A 23,778-nucleotide genomic window follows, 5' to 3' on the forward strand; every position below is an offset into this window, starting at 1 on the left:
GGATTAAGACGGGTTAAAGTGGATTAGGGTGGACTAGGGTGGATTAGGGTCGGTTAGACTGGATTGTGGTGAATCACAGTAGATGGTGGAGATTGGATCATAGGGAATTACTTCTATCCCTTCCCATTGTGACAGCTTGATTGCTTCGCGTAAGCACGCAGTGTGTACCATTATTGAGATTGCGCCTCCTTGTCTGGGCCCTCTCTTGAAAAGCAATATTCTACTTCTTTTGTGGAGAAACAAGTTAGCTGTGGAATTTTTACAGATATTTCGCAAGATATTCCCGTATGCCACCTGTACTTGATTATTTTTTATTTATTTATTTACAGTACACCCTGCAGCACCGAAGCATTATAGGAGGGGAGTGGGAACAACACGAAGTGACTAGCACTGGAATGTAATCACACAAAAGGGAGGGATGACAAAGGAGCAAGGCATCAAGATAAAAAAAAACTAGTACATGAATGAAGTACATGACAAAAGTACAAAAAGTATATGAATAACAGTACAAGAAAAAATTGATTCAGCCTGCAGTCATTGGATTGGAAGAAGATTGCAATTACAATGATTGATTAGCCTTAAAAATGCATCCCGAGGAGCACTCACAATTTCAACTGGCAATTTATTACATTCAGAAATACTTTGGGGATATAAATAAAGCTTTATAGTGGTACGTAAGAAGACGCAGATGAAAAGCTATATGCAAGTATATTTACAACGTAATACGCCGCACTTGGCCAAAAGGCAACAGCCCGCGCTAGCCTCTAATCGTCATCGTCGTCTTCTTACTGCTCGCCTCTTCGTCATTGGTAATACTATTCCGTAGCACTATAGTTCGTTTTGCAGGAAATTTAACGTATTTTTAAACTGTGGTCTCTTCTGTTTGAGATATAGTGGGGTATTTTAAGGTATTTTAGCTTGTCAATGCGTGTCGCGTCAGTCTATATTGCGTGCAGAAGTTTCAGTCGGTGCTTCCGGCGTCTTATCTGTCGCGGTTCTAGTCCGATGTGTTTCTTTATTGCTGTCATGCTTGCTTGTCTAGATTACTGCCTTGGTATAAACCTGGCAGCGTGGTTTTGTATGCCTTCTAACATATCAACTAGGTACCGCTGGTGGGGATCCCACAAGGCAGTGGCATATTCTAATTGCGGCCTTACCGGCGACTTGTATGCTATGGTTTTAAGAATCTGAGGGGCATTTCTAAGGATTCGTATAAGTACGCTAAGCATTTTCCCGGCTTTCCTGACAGTCATATCAATATGGCTGCAAAAAGGACAGATCGGCAGTTAGATGAACACCTAAATATTTAACTTCGTTCACCTTCCCGAGTATGGAATGTCCCAGTTTGTAAGTAGGTTCATTAGTGATTTTAGATTTAGTGAATGTTACCTGGTAACACTTATCAGTATTCAGGCTAAGCTGCCAGTTTTAACACCAGGAGGCTATGCTGTTGAGGTCCTGATGGAGCGCCTCTATATCATGTTGATTGCGAATGGATCTGTAAACGACGCAGTCATCTGCGAAAAGTCTAATTTGGGAGAAAATGTTTGAAGCGATGTCATTGATGTAAATTAAAAAGAGCGGCTGCCCCAGCACCAAGCCTTGCGGCACTCCAGAAGTGACTTGGACAAAGCTAGAATTCTTGCCTCCTATAACTACGCATTGTATTCTGTCGTTCAAGTAATCTTCAATAACCTTCATGACTTTCGCATCCAAGTTAAGAGTGATCATCTTAAGTATTAACAGGTCATGTGATACGGAATCAAAGGCTTTGCGATAATCGTGAAAAACTGCATCTGTGCGCATTCTTTTTTGAGCAGTATCTGCAACCTGATGAAATAGTTCTATCAGCTGAGTGATGCAGCTCATGCCTTTGCGAAAACCGTGCTGATTTGGAAAGAAAAAAATGGCTTCCTTCTAAGTGCCCTATTATGATGCTATAGACAATGTGCTCAAAAACTTTACAACATAAGCAACAAAGTGAAATTGGCCTATGGTTAGATACGGAGGATTTGGAACTGCTTTTAAACGCTGGAGATACATGAGCTTCTTCCAATCTTTAGGGAACATGCCACTTTCGAGGGTTCTGCAGAATATTATTTTTAAATATTGAGATATAATTAAAGAACATGCCTTGAGTTTCCTTGGAGAGATTCCGTCTGGTCTAATTGCTTTGGTTTCAATAATGGGGTTGAGACAGTTCCTGATACCCTCCAATGTAATACTAATTAGAGGCATTACGTTTGGCACACTGTATGTAGTGTTGGTGGAAGTATTCCTATGTTTCGTTTTTAGAAACAATCATTTAGAGTAGTTGTTAAAACAGTCCGCTTTAGCGTTGCTTTTACATATCTGGATTCCGTTGTGAAGAATACTTGGAATACCTGTACGGTCCTTCCGCGTCGTTCTTAGATTGCTCCAAAATGCTTTTGGACTTGTCTTGATAGAATCAGCTAGTCCGGAGAAGTACATGCCTTTGGTGGAATTGATAGTCTCGATATATTCTGAGTAACTCTTGTAGACGGCACTCATGTACCTTTGATGGGTTCTTTGTTTCCTTGTTCCTTGTTTTATCTTCCTTTTAACCTCGTAAGTCATCCAGGGTTTGTCTACTTTTACTTTGTCTGAAACGTATATGAAACGTCATGTTTTTCAATCAGTGATGACAGCACGCTTTTAAGAGAATTCCACAGAACGTTCACACCTCGGATGAGTGTTGTGTAAAAGCCTGAAACGGTGCTTCCAAACCAAGACTGTTTTCATTAAAATTTGCCCTAGAGTAGTCATACACTTTGCGAGTTTCATGGGTCATCATCATCATCATCATCATCAGCCTGGTTACGCCCACTGCAGGGCAAAGGCCTCTCTCATACTTCTCCAACAACCCCGGTCATGTACTAATTGTGGCCATGCCGTCCCTGCAAACTTCTTAATCTCATCCGCCCACCTAACTTTCTGCCGCCCACTGGTACGCTTCCCTTCCCTTGGGATCCAGTCCGTAACCCTTAATGACCATCGGTTATCTTCCCTCCTCATTACATGTCCTGCCCATGCCCATTTCTTTTTCTTGATTTCAACTAAGACGTCATTAACTCGCGTTTGTTCCCTCACCCAATCTGCTCTTTTCTTATCCCTTAACGTTACACCTATCATTCTTCTTTCCATAGCTCGTTGCGTCGTCCTCAATTTGAGTAGAACTCTTTTCGTAAGCCTCCAGGTTTCTGCCCCGTAGGTGAATACTGGTAAGATACAGCTATAATATACTTTTCTCTTGAGGGATAATGGCAACCTGCTATTCATGATCTGAGAATGCCTGCCAAGCGCACCCCAGCCCATTCTTATTCTTCTGATTATTTCCGTCTCATGATCCGGATCCGCCGTCACTACCTGCCTTAAGTTGGTGTATTCCCTTACGACTTCCAGTGCCTCGCTGCCTATTGTAAATTGCTGTTCTCTTCCGAGACTGTTAAACATTACTTTAGTTTTATGCAGAATAATTTTTAGACCCACTCTTCTGCTTTGCCTCTCCAGGTCAGTGAGCATGCATTGCAATTGGTGCCCTCAGTTACTAAGCAAGACGATATCATCAGCGAATCGCAAGTTACTAAGGTATTCTCCATTATCTCTTATCCCCAATTCTTCCCAATCCAGGTCTCTGAATACCTCCTGTAAGCACGCTGTGAATAGCATTGGAGAGATGGTATCTCCCTGCCTGACGCCTTTCTTTATTGGGATTTTGTTGCTTGCTTTATCGAGGACTACGGTGGCTGTGGAGCCGCTATAGATATCTTTCAGTATTTTTACAGACGGCTCGTCTACACCCTGATTCCGTAATGCCTCCATGACTGCTGAGGTTTCGACAGAATCAAACACTTTCTCGTAATCAATTAAAGCCATATATAAGGGTTGGTTATATTCCGCACATTTCTCTATCACCTGATTGATAGTGTGAATATGATCTATTGTTGAGTAGCCTTTACGGAATCCTGCCTGGTCTTTTGTTTGACAGAAGTCTAAGGTGTTCCTGATTCTATTTGCGATTACCTTAGTAAATACTTTCTAGGCAACAGACTCTAAGCTGATCGGTCTATAATTTTTCAAGTCCTTGGCGTCTCCTTTCTTATTAATTAGGATTATGTTAGCGTTCTTCTAAGATTCCGGTACGATCGAGGTCATGAGGCATTGCGTATACAGGGTTGCCAGTTTCTCTAGAACAATCTGTTCACCATCTTTCAACAAATCTGCTGTTGCCTGATCCTCCCCAGCTGCCTTCCCCCTTTTCATATCTCCCAAGGCTTTCTTTACTTCTTCCGGCGTTACCTTTGGGATTTCGAATTCCTCTAGACAATTTTTTTCTTCCATTATCGTCGTGGGTGCCACTGGTACTGTATAAATCTCTATAGAACTCCTCAGCCACTTGAACTATCTCATCCATATTAGTAATGATATTGCCGGCTTTGTCTCTTAACGCATACATCTGATTCTTGCCAATTCCTAGTTTCTTCTTCACTGTTTTTAGGCTTCCTCCGTTCATGAGAGCATGTTCAATTCTATCCATATTATACTTCCTTATGTCAGCTGTCTTACGCTTGTTGATTAACTTGGAAAGTTCTGCCAGTTCTATTCTAGCTGTAGGGTTAGAGGCTTTCATACATTGGCGTTTCTTGATCAGATCTTTCGTCTCCTGCGATAGTTTGCTGGTATCCTGCCGAATGGAGTTGCCACCGACTTCCATTGCACACTCCTTAATGATGCCCACAAGATTGTCGTTCATTGCTTCAACACTAAGGTCCTCTTCCTGAGTTAAAGCGGAATACCTGTTCTGTAGCTTGATCTGGAATTCCTCTATTTTCCCTCTTACCGCTAACTCATTGATCGGCTTCTTATGTACCAGTTTCTTCCGTTCCCTCCTCAGGACTAGGCTAATTCGAGTTCTTACCATCCTGTGGTCACTGCAGCGCACCTTGCCGAGCACGTCCACATCTTGTATGATGCCAGGGTTAGCGCAGAGTATGAGGTCTTTTTCATTTCTAGTCTCGCCGTTCGGGCTCCTCCACGTCCACTTTCGGCTATCCCGCTTGAGGGAGAAGGTATTCATTATCCTCATATTATTCTGTTCCGCAAACTCTACTAATAACTCTCCCTTGCTCTTCCTAGTGCCTATGCCATATTACCCCACTGCCTTGTCCCCAGTCTGCTTCTTGCCTACCTTGGCATTAAAGTCGCCCATTAGTATAGTGTATTTAGTTTTCACTCTACCCATCGCCGATTCCACGTCTTCATAGAAGCTTTCGACTTCCTGGTCATCATGACTGGATGTAGGGGCGTAGACCTGTACGACCTTCATTTTGTACCTCTTGAGTTTCACAAGAAGACCTGCCAGCCTCTCGTTAATGCTATAGCATTCCTGTATGTTACCAGCTATATTCTTATTAATCAGGAATCCGACACCTAGTTCTCTCCGCGAAGCCCCGGTAGCACAGGACGTGCCCGCTTTTTAGCACTGTATATGCTTCTTTTGGCCTCCTAACTTCACTGAGCCCTATTATATCCCATTTACTGCCCTCTAATTCCTCCAATAGCACTGCTAGACTCGCCTCACTAGATAACGTTCTAGTATCAAAGTTTGCGATAATCGGTCGTTTACGCCGAAGAGTATGTTTGCCTATCCTATGGGCCCTTTGAATGATCCCTACGGTTACTTTTAACGTGTCCTGGCAAAGATTCCTGACAAGGTCTTCCGAAGTTTGCCAAGTTTCACGTGGTTCATTGTCTTCGAAGCCGTAGACAATTAGGTTCGTTCTTCTGCTGTTGTTTTATCCGTGATCTATTTTTCTTGTTTCTTTTTGCTGTCGTATCAATGTTTCCAGACCGTATTGCCATACCGCTATTCGTACAAAGTCTCATGTTCTATGTCCTCGAGGATAGCTATCCTTGACTCTAGGGAATCTAACCTTACTCTGAAATCACCCATTATGTTTTCATGCTCATTTTGTCTTTCTAGCATGTTACTTAGTCTACTTAGAATTGGTGTCTGACCCTCTCGCAAACATTGAAGGATAGCAGCCGTAACAGACCCAGGGCCAGGGTTTTGTTCAATGCCGCCCGACAGCAACAACAATTTGGCGAAGAGCGCCTTCACCGACGTAACTAAATCGCACATCTTTCGTTGGAAAGGCAGCAGCAGCAAAAAGCGATCATCACTTCTACAGCAAGGAAACGGAAGTCTTACCTGAAGTATGCAAACATGCCTGGTTAAAAGCATGTTCACACTATTGCCGCTGCCTTTCCCACTGAAGTCGAAATGGTACGAACGGGGCCTTTTATACTGTACATCTTCTCGAAGGTCATGTGATGTTCCCGTCGACAGGTGATGTGAGTAATCACGCCAGGATTCTTGCACATTGAAGCGAAGATCCGGCAGGCTGTGAATCGCATGGCCGCTATGTTGAAGGGGATGAGTCCTTGTCTCCAAGCACATGCTGTTGTCGCAGTCACCGATGGCAGAGAGCAGCAACTGAAGTATGCAAAAATGCCTGGTTAAAAGCATGTTCACGCTATTGCCGCTGCCTTTCGTGCAGTGCTTCCTTGACTGTTGGAAATACTACTGAATCAAACGCCTTTTCGTATAAATAAAAGTCATAAGAAAGGTTTAGTGTACTCCGCAGATTTCTCAGTGGCGTGATTTGGTGAGATGGACATGATCCATTGTAGTACGCCCCGTGCTGAAGTCAGCCTGTTCTCTTGGCTGATTGAAGTCAAGACCTGCCCTTATTGTATTGGAAATTGACTTGGTGAACGTTTGATGCAATGCTGAAAACAAGCAAGTGGGCCTATAATTATTCAACGCCTCCCTTCTTATGGATAAGCGTAATGTTGGTATTCTTCCAGCTTTCTGGTACACTCCAAGTCGCGAGGTATTTCGCATAAAGGGTCGCAACGTTTTCAAGTATAATATCACCTCGATTTTTGAAAGAATCTACTGTTATTCCATCTTCTCGTGCCGCTTTTTCCCCGGGTCAAGTCTTGCGAGGCCCTGCTAACTTCATCGCTAGTTATAGAAGAAGCCTCTGCATCCTGTTCATCACTACTTTCAATGAAGTTAGCGTGGCAGCTCAGGGTACTGTGCTGGTGCCTATAGAATTACTCCGCTGTCTTTACTATATCATCGAAACTGCTGATGATATTACCCTGCTTATCTTTCAGTGCAGACGTCACGCCTTGTCCGATGCCAAGTTTCCTTCTCACTGATTTCATGCTGCGTCCATTTTTTACTGCTTCCTTGATCTTCCCGACTTTATAATTTCGAATAAGCTTTCTTTTTGTTCATGACGTTTGACCATTCAGTGAATTCCACCTTATCTCTCGAGTTAAACGCTTTCATATTTTGTCATTTCTTTATTATGTTCTTTGTCGCTTGGGGGAGTTTACCTACCGGTTTCCTTTGCGCCATACCTACAACTTTAATTGCTGCTTCTTAAATCGGCCTAGTTACGGGTTCATGTATTACCTCTCTGTTATCTTCGTCTTCTTGTTGTAAAGCTGGATATTTGTTTACTAGCACTAGACTGAATACGTCGCCTTTTACCCTCGCTGCGTCTAGGTTGGCCTATTTCTCATTTAGTAATTTTTGTTCTTTCTCTCGTCAAATTGAAAGAAATCCTAAACCTCACTAACCTATGATCGCTGCCCTTTACCCTACCTAACACTTCTGCGTCCTGCACTATGCTGAGATCAGCCGAGAGTATAAAATCTTGTTCATTTCTTATTTTCCCAGTAGTGCTTTTACAGGTGTGCTTCCTATTAGTGCTCTTCCTGAGGAAGGCATTCGTTATTCGGGGTCTATTTCTTTCCGCGAATTCTACCAGCAGCTCTCCTCTGCTGTTCCCAGAATCGATTCCCGAGTTGCCGATTGCTTGTTCGCCAGACTGTTTTTCCCTCCCTTTCGCAATGAAGTCGCCCGTGATTTGTAGTATACTCTTGCTGCTAATTCAATATCTTCATTAAACTGATCTATTCCTGCATCATCATGACTGAAGGTTGGAACGTAGGCTTGTGCTAACTTTAATTTAAACCTCCTGTTGAGCTTTGTTACAGCGAATGCTACCCTCTCATTATTGCTGCGGAGTTCGTCAATGTTGCCCGCTGTGTACTTATGAATGAGGAATGCTACCCCGTATTCACTCTTACCTGTGCGACACCTGCAGCAGGGGACGTTGCGTTAGTCAGCACTGTATGAGTCTCACCGGCTCCTCTAACCTTGCAAAGACCAGTAATATCCCAGGCAGTGCCCGACAATTCATCAAAAGGCCCTGCTCGGCTAGCCTTAAGGCACGTTTATAGCCCACGTTATCGGCGCGCGGGCGAGCGTCGTTCGCGGTCAGTCACGCTACGTCGGTTGCGCTGCGCCAGCCGAGATGCCATCCCCTCTACACTTCCGCGCGCGCACCGTCGGCTGCTATCTTCGGAGCATGCGCAGAAGGTTCGCCAAGTCGCGCGCCGTCCGCAAAAGCCGTCTGCGGAGTTGGCGCCTTTTTCTTCGCGCGCAATGCATTGTGGTGCGTGAGTTCGGCCGACTCCGACGCGCGAATGGCTCAGGAGCCATACCGGCGCCAGGCCCGTCGGAGCGCGTCGGAAGCCGCAGGTTACATTGGCTGCGCCGGTGCGCCCGACTATACAGGGGTCGTTTTCGCCGACGTGACGTAGCGTGCGCGCGCGCGGGCGTTACGTCAGACTATAAACGGCCCTTTACTCTATTGGGTTCGCCTTTTAAGCGTTGCCAGGTTCAGTTTCCAGTCGCGGCCTTTCCAGATCCAGAGCTTGTTAGCACCTTCTCTTGCGCCCAAGATCTGACCGCCGCCGCGGTCAGGTGCTCCCCTGATGCTGGCGACGTAGGGCCACGGGTTAATTGCTAGAGTCACCAGGGAGGTAGCGGCCAAATACTTCACCTGGCAGGCTTATGACTGTTCTGGTGAGGGAGTATCGTTGTTGAAGTTTAGCGGGCACTCTTAACTTGGCCTCGCCTGGACTAGCACAGCTGCGCTAGTTCTAGGTATCTTTTGTTTTTGTTGGTGTCAAGCTCTACTCCAAGCCTGAAAAGTGTAGTGGGCTGGACAAGGATTCGAGCCTACGACTTTCACATTAGAGGCCCGGATGTTGCAACTCTGCTCCGCGCCACCACCCCAAGCGTTGTTTATGAAGCCATAAATAGAGCATTCGGAGCAAATAGGAGGTTAATTCGTAAACTCTGGAACCATTGGCGATTGCCATTGGTGGCTGTGTAGCCAGGAAAGCCGGGCTCAGTGGGCGACGTTGTGTGCTCGACCACTTGCCTTCTCATGTTTTATGTCTACTGCAGCAGCCTGGATGAAATATATCGCACCTGTTTTTTTTAAGTTCAGTTTGATGCTTGATTATGCACAGTTGGTGATTATGCACAGTTAGAAATTGTAGTTGGGCCCGAAAAAAATAAGGCTTTCACGTACCATCTGTTAGTCCACCATTGGGACTTATTCTGATAAGTTCTTTTCTGTACTGCAGACGCTCAAAATACATTGGGCCAATAAAGGACATGACTTCGGAGGATGAAAAATTGATCAAGAGGTATGAAGTTTTCTTTACACTTTTTTGCGACTATTCGGGGCAAGCAAACGTGGTTATAGCTACCGCAGGCGATGCGAAGACTACATTAAAGTTTAGAGACTATTGCTCTGAAGTTCTGGCCGATTATGGTTAGAATTATTATAGAGTTTTTAATTACGGTTTTCTCGTCAAAGGTGTAGTTTGAGAGAGTTTTCATGCACAATAAGCTTCTTATGGTCATACGAGTGAGGATGATAGCCTTGAGACAGCCTTGATAGTCTTACGCCCTTAAGGGTGTAAAATTTATTGTGATAAGTTCGCATCGTGCAGTCAAATGTTTACGCCTCATATTACCTCTACCGGCAAACTTTGAAGACCCTCGCACAGCAGTTGCTAGTAAGTTTCGCAACAGCAAACCACTAAGAGCATAGCTCAAAGTATTGTTGAGGCCTGAACTTAACTGCCGATGACGAGGTAACTGGATGGACGGGTGCTATGAGCATGACCTTTCAAACGGGGCGATGCTTCGCGCCACCATGCTCTCTCCTGATTTGCCAAATCTGTTACCTATCCTTTTTTTTCATACCAAACATTTCCAGCATCATACTTTCAGAATAGTTATTGAGAAACTTGTTTTCGTATACCTCCGATGTTTGTGGTCTCCCAACTTTTCTGCCACCAAGCCTCCAATCGCGTTTTACTAGTCTCACTTGCGGACACGTTTACTTTGCCCTTGTTATCCCTGAGACCATTCAAGGGGGCCAGCCGAGCCTAAAATGACAGCTGGGTAATGTGTTCACATTCTAATAAAACACGCTCCATTGCTTCCCTAGCGTTACCGCAGCAAGCACATGTTCCAACTTTCTTGGCGTTCCTCGCTTTCAAGGGCATCCTGATCTCGTTTCGAAAAGTGAAGTGCTTCCCCTTGAGTTATAAATTATTTCTTTCATTTCTTTTCATTTCTTTGAGGTACCTGCTCATAGCAGGTTTCTTCTTCAATGCCGCCACCCATGAAACTGTCTCTGCCCCTCTGAATTTGCGTTTGATGTTCTTTGCATGCCATGTTGCCTACTATACCGGTCGCATACTTGACTCTAAGCTTCCTAGTTCTTTCCGAACACTGCGAGTCCATACTGTTCCAACACCCGTGTGCTTAGATTTAGGTGCACGTTAAAGAACCCCAGGTGGTCAAAATTTCCGGAGTCCTCCACTACGGCGTGCCTCATAATCAGAAAGTGGTTTTGGCATGTAAAACCCCAAATATTGTTATTATTATTATACTGTTCCTGTATAAATATTTTATTTATTTATTTATTTATTTCATACTGCAGACCTAAAACAGGTCCAAGCAGGGTGGTTAAACACAACAATATTACAATGCATTATTCAATCAAGTAATGTGGTAAGACACAACAGTAATACAATGAGTCAATCAATTGAAACAGGGAACAACGAGTTATTCCAGTCTGTTATAGTTCGGGGAAAAAAGAATACTTGAATACATCCGTCCGTGCAAAATAAGGTGTTAGTGAATTCGGATGATGGTGTCGAGTAAGCCTAGACGTTGTACTGAGCAGATACGATGCAGGATTAATTGATAAGTCTCCATTAATAAGCATGGTAAGAAATCGAATTTCAAGTGTTGCCTTCGCTGCTCAAGGACTTCGATGCCATTATCACGCATTATTTGTGAGGGGGAATCATAGCGAGAGAGTTTATAATATTCTCGCGACACATTGCCTTCTATTATTAGAATTTAGAACATTCTCGCGAGAGAATTAGCGAGAGAATTTAGAGCATTCTCGTGACACATTGCCTTCTTTTATTATCCTCAGCCGTTCTGCTTAATCAATTTCACTCCTCCCTTCCCTTACTTCAAAACTTGTCCAGCTCATATCACTCTATACGGCATCATTTGTAGTCTTCCCGTGATCGCCCAATGAGAGGCATCCCATAGACCTTTGGTTGCCATCGAGTGCTGATTATACCTGTGAGTTCAAGAAAACAAGTGCATTTACAAATGTAAGTCTTGTAACCATTAAACTGTGTGCTTCCATATATATATATATATATATATATATATATATATATATATATATATATATATATATATATATATATATATATATATATATATATATATATATATATATATATATACGAGAAGAAAGGTCAAACATAGGCGTAAATACCATAGAAAGTGGATGGGCAAACCGCGCCGCGGTTTCTCAATTGGTAAGAGCATCACATATGCGTAATGCGAAGACCTGTGTGTGTGTGTGTGTGTGTGAGTGTGTGTGTGTGTGTGTGTGTGTGTGTGTGTGTGTGTGTGTGTGTGTGTGTGTGTGTGTGTGTGTGTTGTACGCGTGAACAAGAAGAAAGGGAACCGAGAAGTCTGGTTTGTCGTAACGACTTCATAAAGTCAACAGATAAGAGAACAAAAATAGCACTGGGTAATTACTTGCTTATTTCATTGAAATGTAGAAATTATAAATTAATTTAGTAGAAAGTGAACAGCTGGTCGCAGGTGGAAGACGAATTCACGGCTTCCGATTACGCGTACCATGATCCTAGCAATCGAGCTACTGCGGCGCCGTTTTCCCGTCCACTTACTTGCGTATTTGTTAATAGGACTAGAGTTAACTCTGGGTGCGTTAGCCAGCAGGACCACTCACTACCCATATATATATATATATATATATAGAAAGCGAGAGAGAGAGAGAGAGGCGACAAGGGCACTGTCACTGTGAATAGTAACAGCTTGTGATTGAATACAGGGGCCTTTGGTAGTTCGGCTCATCGTGCTCTTTTTTTGTTTTGTATTCTGCAGAGCGCAGGACGAACTGAGCAGCGTGCTCGCCAAGTTACCGGAGCTGGGCGGAGAAGCAGCCAAGAAGGTAAGAGACTGGCTTGGTCGACCTTAAGCTCGTCGAAAGGAACATAGGCCTTTACTTAGCTCGTTGACCTTTCAAAACTCTAGCTCGGCCTCCCATTCTTACGACGCACGTTGCCCACTGGGCCGCTGCCCCAATTAGTAGGACGCTCGGCTCGACTGCAATAGGTGCGGGGTTCGATCCACACTGCCGGACACTTACACAAGTCTCACAAGAAGAGTTATGCGCAGCTCCCCGGCCAGGCGTTCGGGCTCTTTGCGAGTGCGTCGCTTGGAAGAGGTTTGTACAGACCTCTAGGCCTGCTGTCCAAGAACGGAGGCAAACAAAAGCTCAAACAACTTTGAAAAAGGAATACAGATGATGAAGTGCCCACAGTGTTCCGTCCGGTGGATGTCCTTCCCAAGTGTTGAGGTGTCTGATATTCGCCAAACACCTGTTCGGTAGCGCGCCCGTACCTATTTTACCGGCCTGTACATGGCGACACCTTTCATTTGCCTCCCACCACTGCGGCGGGTGCTTTACTAAAAAGCCGTCTGAGCTTGTCCAGGGAATTCTCGCCGTCCCTATAGGTTTCCCAACCTGTGGTTGGCGGTGGTACGGATACTGCTGAGAAGCGCCGACTGCTGTAGCATATGAGCGAATGTATTAATAAAAGCCTTTATTTTAAGAAAGAGGATGGCTCTCGGCCGCTGTTGGGGATCAGGTGGGAAAGGAATGTCGGATCGCGGATTGTCGGCTGAGGCGGAGCGTCATCTCAGTCCTGGGTCTTCCGGTTATATGTATAGTCTTGGTACTTCTAGGTGCATGTTAAGTTTCGTTCCTCTTGCGCGAGCTGGTCGACCTCCCCTTAATACGATCGGCCTGCAGGGGTACTGATGCCAGCCCACCGCGGTTGTTTAGATCGAGTTGCGGGGGTGGCGTCCTTCAGAGAACCGGCGACGCCAGCAACGTTAACCGACCATGAACTTCCTTCAGAGGACTGGAGACCAAAGCAAAGTTAATCAACCATGCGCCTCCTTCGGAGAGTTGGCGACGCCAGCAAGTCTAGCGACGTTCGGTGTACCGAGTATTGTTACTTGATTCGCTGTCGCCTTCATGATCTACTTGCAGCAAGATAGCTGCTGGAAAAGTGTGTTTTGAGGAGCGTTTTCATGAGCCCCACAATTCCTCACAGTCTGCTGACAGTCGCGGCGGCTACCTGAGAAGTCAGCTCTAGGATCAAGAGGTGCTGCTGGGGTCAAGCGCGACAAGCAGCCTCCGAGGACCCACCCTACTTCGTATGTTTGGGGAATCCAAAGTGTAGATGTGAGTGCGTGAACCCTTCCCCTCGAAGGCGGGTCGACTACGCCTCCAACGACTGTGGATGGTCCGATTGAATGAAGGTTGGACAGCAGTTTTCCCTCACCTAGGCATCTAGGGAGCACAGAGGGTTTTTAAGCAGCCGTCCTGTCGGCTGCTAATCGTGCTCGTGAGCTCCTGTGCTGTGTGCCTCGTGCTTCGTGTTTCGTGCTGCATTTGGGAGTCATGCTAGACTGTTGAAATGTACCTCTTGTCGTAATGTAAATTCTGTAAATAAAACCCGTACTCCTAGTTCTCGATGAGAGCATGTTCCTCCCTACCACCACGTCCCAAGCGTGAGTGAGTTGGACGATGGCATGGGCCAGCTACCACATATTTCATGCCCGACCTCAACCCGTACAACTGGTTGCCAGCAGTGGGAAGTCCCTCCAACTCTTACACCCTACACCGCACAAAGCTAGCCGGTTTCCCTTCCGTATGTCGCGATGACTTTGTGTGTGTAAGGGTCACCTTGTAGTCGAATGGCCTCCGTGCGGTTAGTGTTGGGGTGTTGCTTACTCCGCGCGCCTAGCGCGGTTGTGACGCTAGCTCGCGCTCGTCGCTGGCTCGGGCAGCACGTATACCGCTACGCGATTCTGGAGCATCTACGTCGTCGGCGTCCATGGCCTCTGCAGTAGCGGATCGTGGCCGTCCACGCCATTGCACCGCAGGCGAAGTGAAGAAGCGCGCAAGAGCGCAGCGAAACGAGCGAAGAGATAGGCAGCGGAATCCACCATCGTCGTCAACACTCCCGAATACGCGGTGGGCAGATCGAGCATTAACGCAAACATTACTCGCCGCGCAAAACTCGAAGCACCGCTCAGCAGCGTTCACAATCGCACGTTGATGCTTTCGCATTCCCAAATCGTAAGTGCTTAGGTGTCCTCGAAACTTCTCTTCTTCTTCTCAAACAAACATCAACAAATGCGTACTTGCAGGGCTTTCCGGAACTGGTGGAGGAAATAAAAAGCAGCATTACCGCTGGAAAAATGGCCACCCAATCTACTCATAAGATCGTCGAAGACTACGGCGGCGTCCACCTGTCCATAACGAAGGATTTCAAAGCCGTCACCATCATATCCGGCATCAACGAACCGTAAGTTCTGAACGAATAACCAAAATGTTACAGAAACATGGACTGCAAAACTTTTTCAACGTGGTGAATAAACATGCCTAGTTAGGAGGCAGCACTGTGGTGAATAACCAACACATGTATTATCCTTGTCCGAAGAGCAGGAAGCTTACCGGTTATCGCTTAAAAAAGAAAGAAGCCACCCTTTTCTTACAAATATAAACATTCATCGTCATGACTTGTGCGTGGTACCATGAAAGGTCCCATAAGCACGCATCACGAACCCTACGGTCTGCAGGAAACAAAGCACCACGAAAATTTCAAACGCAGCGTATTTATCAGCGATTGTACATTGTACACAGCAGAGTTAATATATAAAAAACAATCTAATCAAGAGGAAATATGCTAGCTTCCTTAATTGTTTTGCGCATCGTGAATACTAATAGCAGAAATATATTGCCAGAAATACCATAGGGTTCCATGGAAGGTGTGGGGAATCGCACAAACTGTAGTCTGATAATCATACGTTCTACGTCGGTTAGTAGTCGTAGCTTTGTTTGTTTGCTTGTTTGCTTGTTTGTTTGTTTACTGTGAGGCAACGGTTGGCGCGCTGGTTGTTTGATCAAAACGATGCGTTAGTTCGCGCATGCGCATCTCGCTTTTATAGCGTTCGCTTCCCATCCTACGTCACTGAGTAGGCGGGGATTCAAATCGCGCGCCCGCCTCGCCGCACAGACGTCAGCTGACATATGGCGTTTTTCACTGGTCGATCTGGAGCGGCTGCCGAAATCCTCGAGCGAGCGCTCGGGTTTCACAAATCTGAATCGGCCAGCGGAGCGCAAGAATGCTCCGTGGGGGATCACACAGGAAGTCTGCGTACACGTCGCACAAACCGGTTCCGGAAACCATGCCCGACTTCAGCTCTGTACGTTTCCACTGCAACCAAAGCCGCCGTCCGCCGCGCGTAATTTGACCGCGGCAGTCGCAGAGTCCGTCATTTCCATATTGTGTCCGCAAGGATTGTGCATGGATAACGTTCATAGAAGGCTTCGTACAGCACCTGCGTCACCTAGTAATCGCTGTCTTCCGAGCTCTCGTGGCTAAACGCGAGCTCAGCAGCAACAGCGAACGCAGCCATTTTGCGAAGCAACACAATGTTGTGCGTACCAACCGGGTACCGATTTCGCTTGAAGACGGAAGTGACACGAGCTATTTCCGCCCGAATCCGCCCCTGAGCGGCGGAGCAAGTGAGAGCGGTCCAGCGCGGAGCAAGTTGATCCGAAACCACCCGCGGAACGCGCGAAACCGCTCCAGATCGACCAGTGAAATTCGGATTCGTTGCAGCGGAGCAAGAAATCCTGCTCGGAATCGACCAGTGAAAAACGCCAATAATCTCGGCGCCGGGTAATCGAGAGAGCGCGGGCGCACATTTAGAACGCAAGATGCTTGGGCATTCTTGCCTGTGCACGTAAGAGCCTGGGGGAAATTCTAGAACGAATGGGGGGACGGGGGAAGAAATCTTGCAAAGAAATCTGTTTTCAGGTAAAACTACTTGCTTTGTCGCAAAATAATCGTAATTCAGTAATAGAGCTTTCTCTAAACATTTCCTGTAAAAAAAAGAGAACGAATTCCAGCTATGGATTAACTCGACGCATTCTGACACGCGTCTTTGGAACGAAAGAATCGCGTCCCATTGTTTCTTTTTTCTGCATAATTCAGACTCGTTGTGGAACTATGCTTGTGCACGTGAAGTCACCTGTTTATTGCTATTATCATTGTTTGGAAACTTCACCCAATTTTCGTATGTCTAAACGCCCAACTTCTTTTCCCGTCAGCATGAGTCACGGGATAGTCCGTGGTCAAATGGGTCGAGCAACACGCTGCTGTGCTGCAGGGACGGGGTTCAAAACCGACCGCGGGACGAACTTTTAGGTCACTGAGACTGTAACACTAAGGATATGGTGCTCTTCGACGACCCTCTCTCGCGCCGACTGCAGTCACCCGGTGGGAGCCACTGCGCATGCGCCGATCTTGAAACGCACATATTTGATGACAACTGGGCTATGTAATATTGGTTTAGTCCTCAATCGATCCTCTGGCTTATGCACTTGGAACTACTCGAATATTAATTTTGGATACGCTGCCATGGGGGCGCTTCTCTCTTTAGTTTTTCGAAGTGCCTGATTTACCGCAACTTTTAAACAATTGAAGATCTGTTTAGAAATCTGCAGTCGTGCTGAAATTTGCTGTTTTCTACGAATAAGTAGAAAGCGTTTTGCAAATATTTTTTTTCTTTATTCATATAGAAAGGCGTTCCACATCAAATCACGAAACACAAGAAACGCTGTTCTGTATAATATTTGACCTGTGCTTTTTTTTTAATTTCACCAGTAATATTTCGAACTGTGTTGTCTAGAAGACTGTTTCAGAACCTGTAATTGGAAACATAATTACGAAAAAAGTATTAAATCTGTATGTTTCAAAGTCGCGTTGTGAGGTACAGAACATATCACGTGACCAGAAGCCAACCAAAGCATGTTCAGCGGCGTATGAGAGATGATTAATGATTAGCAAAGTTAAGTCATGATTGGTCAGTGATTAGACTAAGGTGGATTTGGGTGCATTAAGGAGTATCAAGGTGGATTAAGGATGATTAAGGTGGATTAAGAGTAATTACAATAGGCGTTACTAGGCTTTCGCCCTCGCGTCTCTTAGGCGATCGCTAAGGACACCTGGAAATATTAAATATGTCGCACATTGTACTAGGTACATAAACAAGGCGCACATACAAGCTTTAGGTGTGTTTCAACTTGGTTCGTGTTACAGATGGGAAGAATAATGTTCCAAATAACGCGCATAGTTCCAGATAAGAGCGACAATATTACTGGAACTGGTACAGCTGTTTATTTTTAAGTGCATTTTACGCGTAAACAATTCACATATGTGGAACGCAGCTCGTTGTGTATTGTGATTTCATGTCAGACACGTTTCAATTTAAGTAAGCGCAAGATATTTGCGAAACGTTACAGTTTGCATCTGGAACCCAAATCGAGCGGGAATAACCTCCGTATTCCAGAACGCTCCTCCACTGCACCTCGACTCAACTTTGCTGATGCTGATGCGGCTATTTCCTATGAATAGGGCCGTTACGAAGTCAGCAGCCAAGCCAAGTGACTGAGAAAAAAATAAAAAAGAAAGGCTGCACACAAAAGGAAGGGAAAAGGCACATCGAAGAAAGTAGATAGCAGCGCCACTTCTCGACAGAAGTAGTCACTGCGCATCGTGATCACCCACGGCAATTCTTGGGAAGTGTATCGCCTTCATCACCCGAGAGGTGGCGCTGTCATCGCATTCGGCGGAGCTAAGGAAGAGAGCTTCGAGTCAAGGATCGTTTCTTAGAATACGGGAGGGGGGGGGGGAGTAAGAATATTCGAGCTTCCAACCTCCCACTGTGAAAGTGTGCAGCGAAGCGTACAGTGTACGACGCGGTAAGACGCAGGCCTTATCGCGCACGCAGGTTCGGAAGCAAGAAGGCGTCGGTGCCAGGCCTCATCATGAATAACTACATGAGCGCGTTCGCAGCGCAAGCCGACGCGCCGAATAGGCTGCGAGGCGGCCAGCAGCCCAGGACGTCCATGGTCCCGGTGTTCCTCAAGGACGACAAGCAGCGACTCCTCCTCTTACAGGCTGGCAGCGGCGGCGGGATTCCTGGAATGTGGGCTCTGATTCAGGTAACGGGCTACACGTAAAGGCGCTGGAAGGTAGCCTTGTGCGAAACACAGACGCACGTACGTATGTTATGAATAAAGGGAAAATCAGACATCCACCCGTTCGTAGCAATTGCTACGAACGGGTGGATGTCTGATTTTACCTTTATTCATTACTTCTCTCCACCTTGCGGGCTTCCGCAGAACTACTACGTCATACGTATGTTATGCTCGTTACGTTTAGGTTCCCGCCGTAAGGGAACAGAAATTTCGCTAATATTTTCCCCTTAGTCTGCAATGACGGTCCACCTAAACCCGCAAGATATATGGAACGCCGATCGTTCCACATGTTTAAACATGGTTCCTATTTCAGGTGTGTCGAACAACGCTCCGATCATTCGCCAGTTTTAGTAGAGCTTTGCTTACGTACCGCTCCGCTCAGACTTCGCGCGCACCGATGGCTACATGAACTGCGTTAGTTTAGGTTATTAGAGCGACAGCGCTGCTACTGCAGGTACTAAACCAGAAAACGCCTGGTTCTGTAAATCTGACCTTCAAGCTCAGCCAAGGTCAAACCGGGACTTAGCCTGCCACTGCCGGCGGCTGCGGCGTACGCCACGTGGGCGCCCATATCTTGAAAGCGAGCTGTGATATGGGCAAAGTGCGCGGTTGCACGGGCGTCATCTTCAACGTGTACAACGTGTACAAAGTGCGCCGAGGGCCGGTAGCTTCGTATGCGCTGTGCTTTCGACGCTTAGGTCGCGTTGAAGCGAGACGCAGCACGAAGCTCAATTCGCTCGCTGCTGCTGCCGCGCCGAGTAGCGTCTGTGTGTTGTCTTGTGGTGCAGTTGTATAGATGCCGTGGTTTCAGACGGCGCCGAGCAGCGTCTGAGGCCTTTCGCAAAACAAGCAAAACCGTGCTTTCCCTCGACAAACTGCGTTTAATCACGTTGACACACGACAAATTTTTTAGGCGAATGCCTTAGACTCTATGCTTGAAGGTTGCGTTGTGAGGTACAGAAAATAACAGGGGACAGTCCAGACGAGAGCCAGAACATGCCCAGCCGTGTTATGAGAGATGATTATTGGGTAGCAAAGTTAATTACTGATTGATTAGTGATCGGATTAAGGTGGATTAAGGTGATAACGGTGGATGGCAGAGGAATAAAAGGGATTAGGGCGGATTAAGATCGATTAAGTTGTAATAAGGAGGACTCAGGTTTATTAATGAGAGTTAAGGTGGATAAAGGTAAACTGCAGGAGGCTATACAAGGCTTTTGCCTTCGCGTCTCTTGGGCGATAGCTCAGGTCATCTGGGATTTTTTTTCACAAGCGTGTGAAAAGCCCGCGACGCCCTTTCGGCCTGGCTGTAAAACAACCGAGAGACCAAGCACAACGCACGGTTTCGCTGCAGAACACGCGCAGTGTTCTACGTGCCGTTGCCGCTACGAGCGTAGGGCCCACGCGCATTAATGCTCTCACTAGCCTTGCGCCGAGTAGGCGCCTGGGAATTGTTGGAACACGCTGGTCTGAATGGAGCTGTGCGAAAGCCACATAGAAAAAAATGTTTTTTTTTTGTGGTTTGGGCTGTACGCGGACGCTCCGCCAAAACTGTCCATTAGGCACAAGTATGCGGAACCCTGCTCTAGATAAGAGTGATTATTTGACTGGAATGTAGATACGCGTATTTGCGGTTATTGCAACGCAAAAAAAAAAGTTAAAAGGTCACAACTATGAAACGCCGCGTGCCTTATATTTCATATGGAACGTCGACCGCTCCGTTAAAGTAGGGCGAAAAATGCTTTCGAGACGAAGTGCAGCTGAACATTAGTGCCTGTGACACGGTGCTTCATTTTTCGAGGTTGAAGATCCCGGTGCCTGGCAAATTATGTATCCGCGTCGTTTCAAGTGCGCGTGATCCGGTCTACGTTGAACTCAAGCTACGTTTCAGCAACTGATCACGAATATTTATTGCGGCTGCCAAGATAGCCCTGTGCCACATCGACGTCGTCTTTGGGAAGACCTCCGTGCGGATAAAATGAACTCGATGGTCAAAGAACTCCATGTGGTCAAGATGAACCCGATGTTTACCACTTACAACCTCCCTCACAATAATCTCGTCGTTTTAAAACGCGAAACGCGCAGAATTTAAATGTTTCGTTGAACTTCGTGACACACCACGAGCAGCGATCGGGATCGACATAATCGGACCACTTTGAGCACGCACGAACGCAACAACCGCTGGTAAATGTGTGTGTAATCGTGGTTCGGTTCGAATGCAACAGCAGTCGGTGCCGCGTTCGAGTCAAAGTGTCTTTCCGAAGGGTGCGGGCACTCGCCTAACCTTCGCTGTCTTTGCTTATTCTCTTTGAGTATGTAAAGGATATTAACACCGCACTTTCTTGCGCAGGTGTTGGGCTGCATCTCCGAACGCAACGCCTCGTTCTGCGTGCGCTCTGAGCGTAGGATCCGTCCCGCACTGCCCTCGAGCCAAGACAAGGGTCCCGACATTCAGGTTTGTCGTGGTTGCCTTCTAGAGAAGCGCACCCGTAACAAATTGAGCAAGCGATACAGGAACGCGTTTCTTCGCACACACTGTGCAAATGAAAACCATTTTTACGCGACGTGCCGGAGTAAGAAAAGGGAAAAGCAAACAAGCAAAAACACCGAACGCCCGCAAGGCTGCGAATCAGTTCACTAGCCGCTTTTCTCGAGACGAATCACGTTAATAGAAAGCAGCAGTAAAAAACAAAAAGCAACATTCGATGCACGCAAGCCCCCAACGAACGTACCACGCCGGGCAAGTCTACGCGAGCCTTAAACGCCAGTCTGGGTTGAGCGCGCCCCTGCCGGTGAAACGAGGCCGAAAGAGAGGAGGACGAGGGAGGAGGTTCGACGTAAGCGTTGCTGCGGGTATTTAGGCTCGTTTATTATAGGTATGGAATGGACTAAAGTTAGCAAGCTAAAAAGAAATCATTTACTCAGCTTCACGAAAGCCGAAGTGAAAAAAAAAATAATTTGAACTCTCTAACGGCACAGCGACGCCAAGTGAAAAAAAAAATAATTTGAACTCTCTAACGGCACAGCGACGCCACATCGCTTTCGTCACCGAAACTCCGACCTACATTTTTTTCCCTTTTTTAATTGAACCGCTCTATCGTCAAACTAACCAAAATATAATATAATAACTATATTTTGGTTAGTTTCGGGTTTACATTTACTCTCCTGTTAAGTGTTCAGCATTCTGAAGGGGCAGGCGGCAGGACGACAAGCGTGATTGTACACAACTTTCAAAACACAAATAAACGCACTTGCCACTGCGCACATTTGCCTATCACTGTGTGTAGGCATCACACAGTTGTACGGTTGAGGCCTGTTGAATCAGTCAGTCAGTCAGTCAGTCCAGTCAGTCAGTCAGTCAGTCAGTCAGTCAGTCAGTCAGTCAGTCAGCCAGTCAATCAATCAATCAATCAATCAATCGGTTGGTCGGTCGGTCCACGAACAGTCAGTCAGTCAGTCAGTCAGTCAATCAATCAATCGGTCGGTCGGTCGGTCGGTCGGTCGGTCGGTCGGTCGGTCGGTCGGTCGGTCGGTCGGTCCACGAACAACGATACCCCTTTTTCGGATTGCAGCCAACGGCAAGTGGAATATTCGCCAAGTGGCCCCTGGTGTCCTGGCTCGCCCCGAGTGACGACGTGCACTGCGACGGCACCAGCGATGGTGAGAGAGCGACACTGCAGAACAAGGTGGAAGCCCTCGATACGAAGGACTACTGCAAGAGGACAAAAACTTGCCGTGGCAAGCGGGCCTTAATTCTGAAGGAAACAAATGAGTGGATACATAGCTAAGGATTTTCGCTAATAAAGACAAGAAGAACAGCGGTGGATGGCACTAACTGGGTCTTTTTTTCTTACTTTACCGTTCGTTTTATAGCAGATCAGTTAGTGTATACCTAAAGCGCTCAAAAAAACGGATGCACGCGTTTTCATTGGTTTTCTCAAATAACGGGATCGACGGCGCTTGCGTATTGAGGAATAAAGGGGGTAAGGGGTGCAAGCGGTGGTTGGCAGGGAAGCTTCTAACAGTGCTGGTTAGTAGCAAATAATTGGAGGTTGCGAAACGCTCATTCCCGGCCTGTTTCGAGACGGCCATTGCAATGTTGGCGTTCTACCTTGTACGTTTATATACTGGCAAAGGTTTCACCACTCTAGAATGGATGGATGGATGCATGGATGGACGGAGGGACGGTACATTTATTCATATCAATTCTCATACACTAAAATTAGGCCTACCAAAGCCTCACCAAGGGCTTGAGTGGCAGCGCCTGGCAGACAGCGAACATTAGCAAAATAAAGGAAAATAGAGATGTTGCAACGAACTCGACAAACAAGATGAAAAACATTTACGAACACACAACTATCACAACATCAAAAGGGATGACAGTAATGCGAAATTAAGACAGTAACACTAGATGAACGAATTATGGGGCAGGAATAAACGCGGAGACATACCGCAATATTTTTTTCAGGGTGTATTTTGTATTCATGCGGAATACACTGGGTGGCATACTATTGAAACGGGCAGGTACATAGTATTGACGTGGGCGCTTTCCGTACCGGGTTGAGGCGCAAGGAATGCAGTAACGCTATTTTGGTCTTAAATCACGTGCAGGAACATATGGAATGGTGAACTTACTGTACCAGGAATGTTTAAGCACAATAGTTTCTGTTAACAAAGCGTTAAAACTTGGAAGCCTTAATCTTCTAAAAATATCAATGTTATTACCAATCGGCAGGTCGTAGGTAATATTCTTCAAAAGTAAATGCAGAAGCGAATTCAAGCGTGCAATGACCATAAACAGTGATTCCGTATCTAAGCACACCATAGGCTAGAGCGAGTGTAACACATTTACGGACAGAAAAAGGCATAAAATATCTAATATTAAACAGGACACAAGATACAGCGCGAAGTCTTTGGCAAACAAAAGAATGGCGTCAGTTCCAACAGAGGTCACTGTCGAAGATGAGGCCAAGATATTTGACCGAATGCGCATATTTTACTGGTACCTAGTGACAATGAAAACAGGAGGAAGTATGCAAATACGCAACCTACCACAGAACCATTACGTCAAGCTGTTGCCCTTGCTTCGAGTTGTCGATAAATTCGACTTCGCCCTGCCATCTGC

General features: G+C 46.2%; 1 protein-coding gene across 1 annotated transcript; it reads left to right on the forward strand.

Moving 5' to 3' along the window:
• The first annotated feature begins 9,549 nt into the window (after window positions 1-9,549).
• LOC142559607 (uncharacterized) lies at window positions 9,550-22,471 on the forward strand. The gene is made up of 6 exons (XM_075671183.1): window positions 9,550-9,603; window positions 12,413-12,479; window positions 14,753-14,910; window positions 18,404-18,617; window positions 21,004-21,108; window positions 22,226-22,471. Exons 1-6 carry the CDS (start codon window positions 9,572-9,574, stop codon window positions 22,439-22,441), a joined length of 792 nt encoding a protein of 263 aa, XP_075527298.1. The 5' UTR covers window positions 9,550-9,571; the 3' UTR covers window positions 22,442-22,471.
• The last annotated feature ends 1,307 nt before the right edge of the window (window positions 22,472-23,778 follow it).

This window comes from Dermacentor variabilis, chromosome 10 (assembly GCF_050947875.1).
Source record: "Dermacentor variabilis isolate Ectoservices chromosome 10, ASM5094787v1, whole genome shotgun sequence".
Taxonomy (NCBI): Eukaryota; Metazoa; Arthropoda; class Arachnida; order Ixodida; family Ixodidae; genus Dermacentor; species Dermacentor variabilis.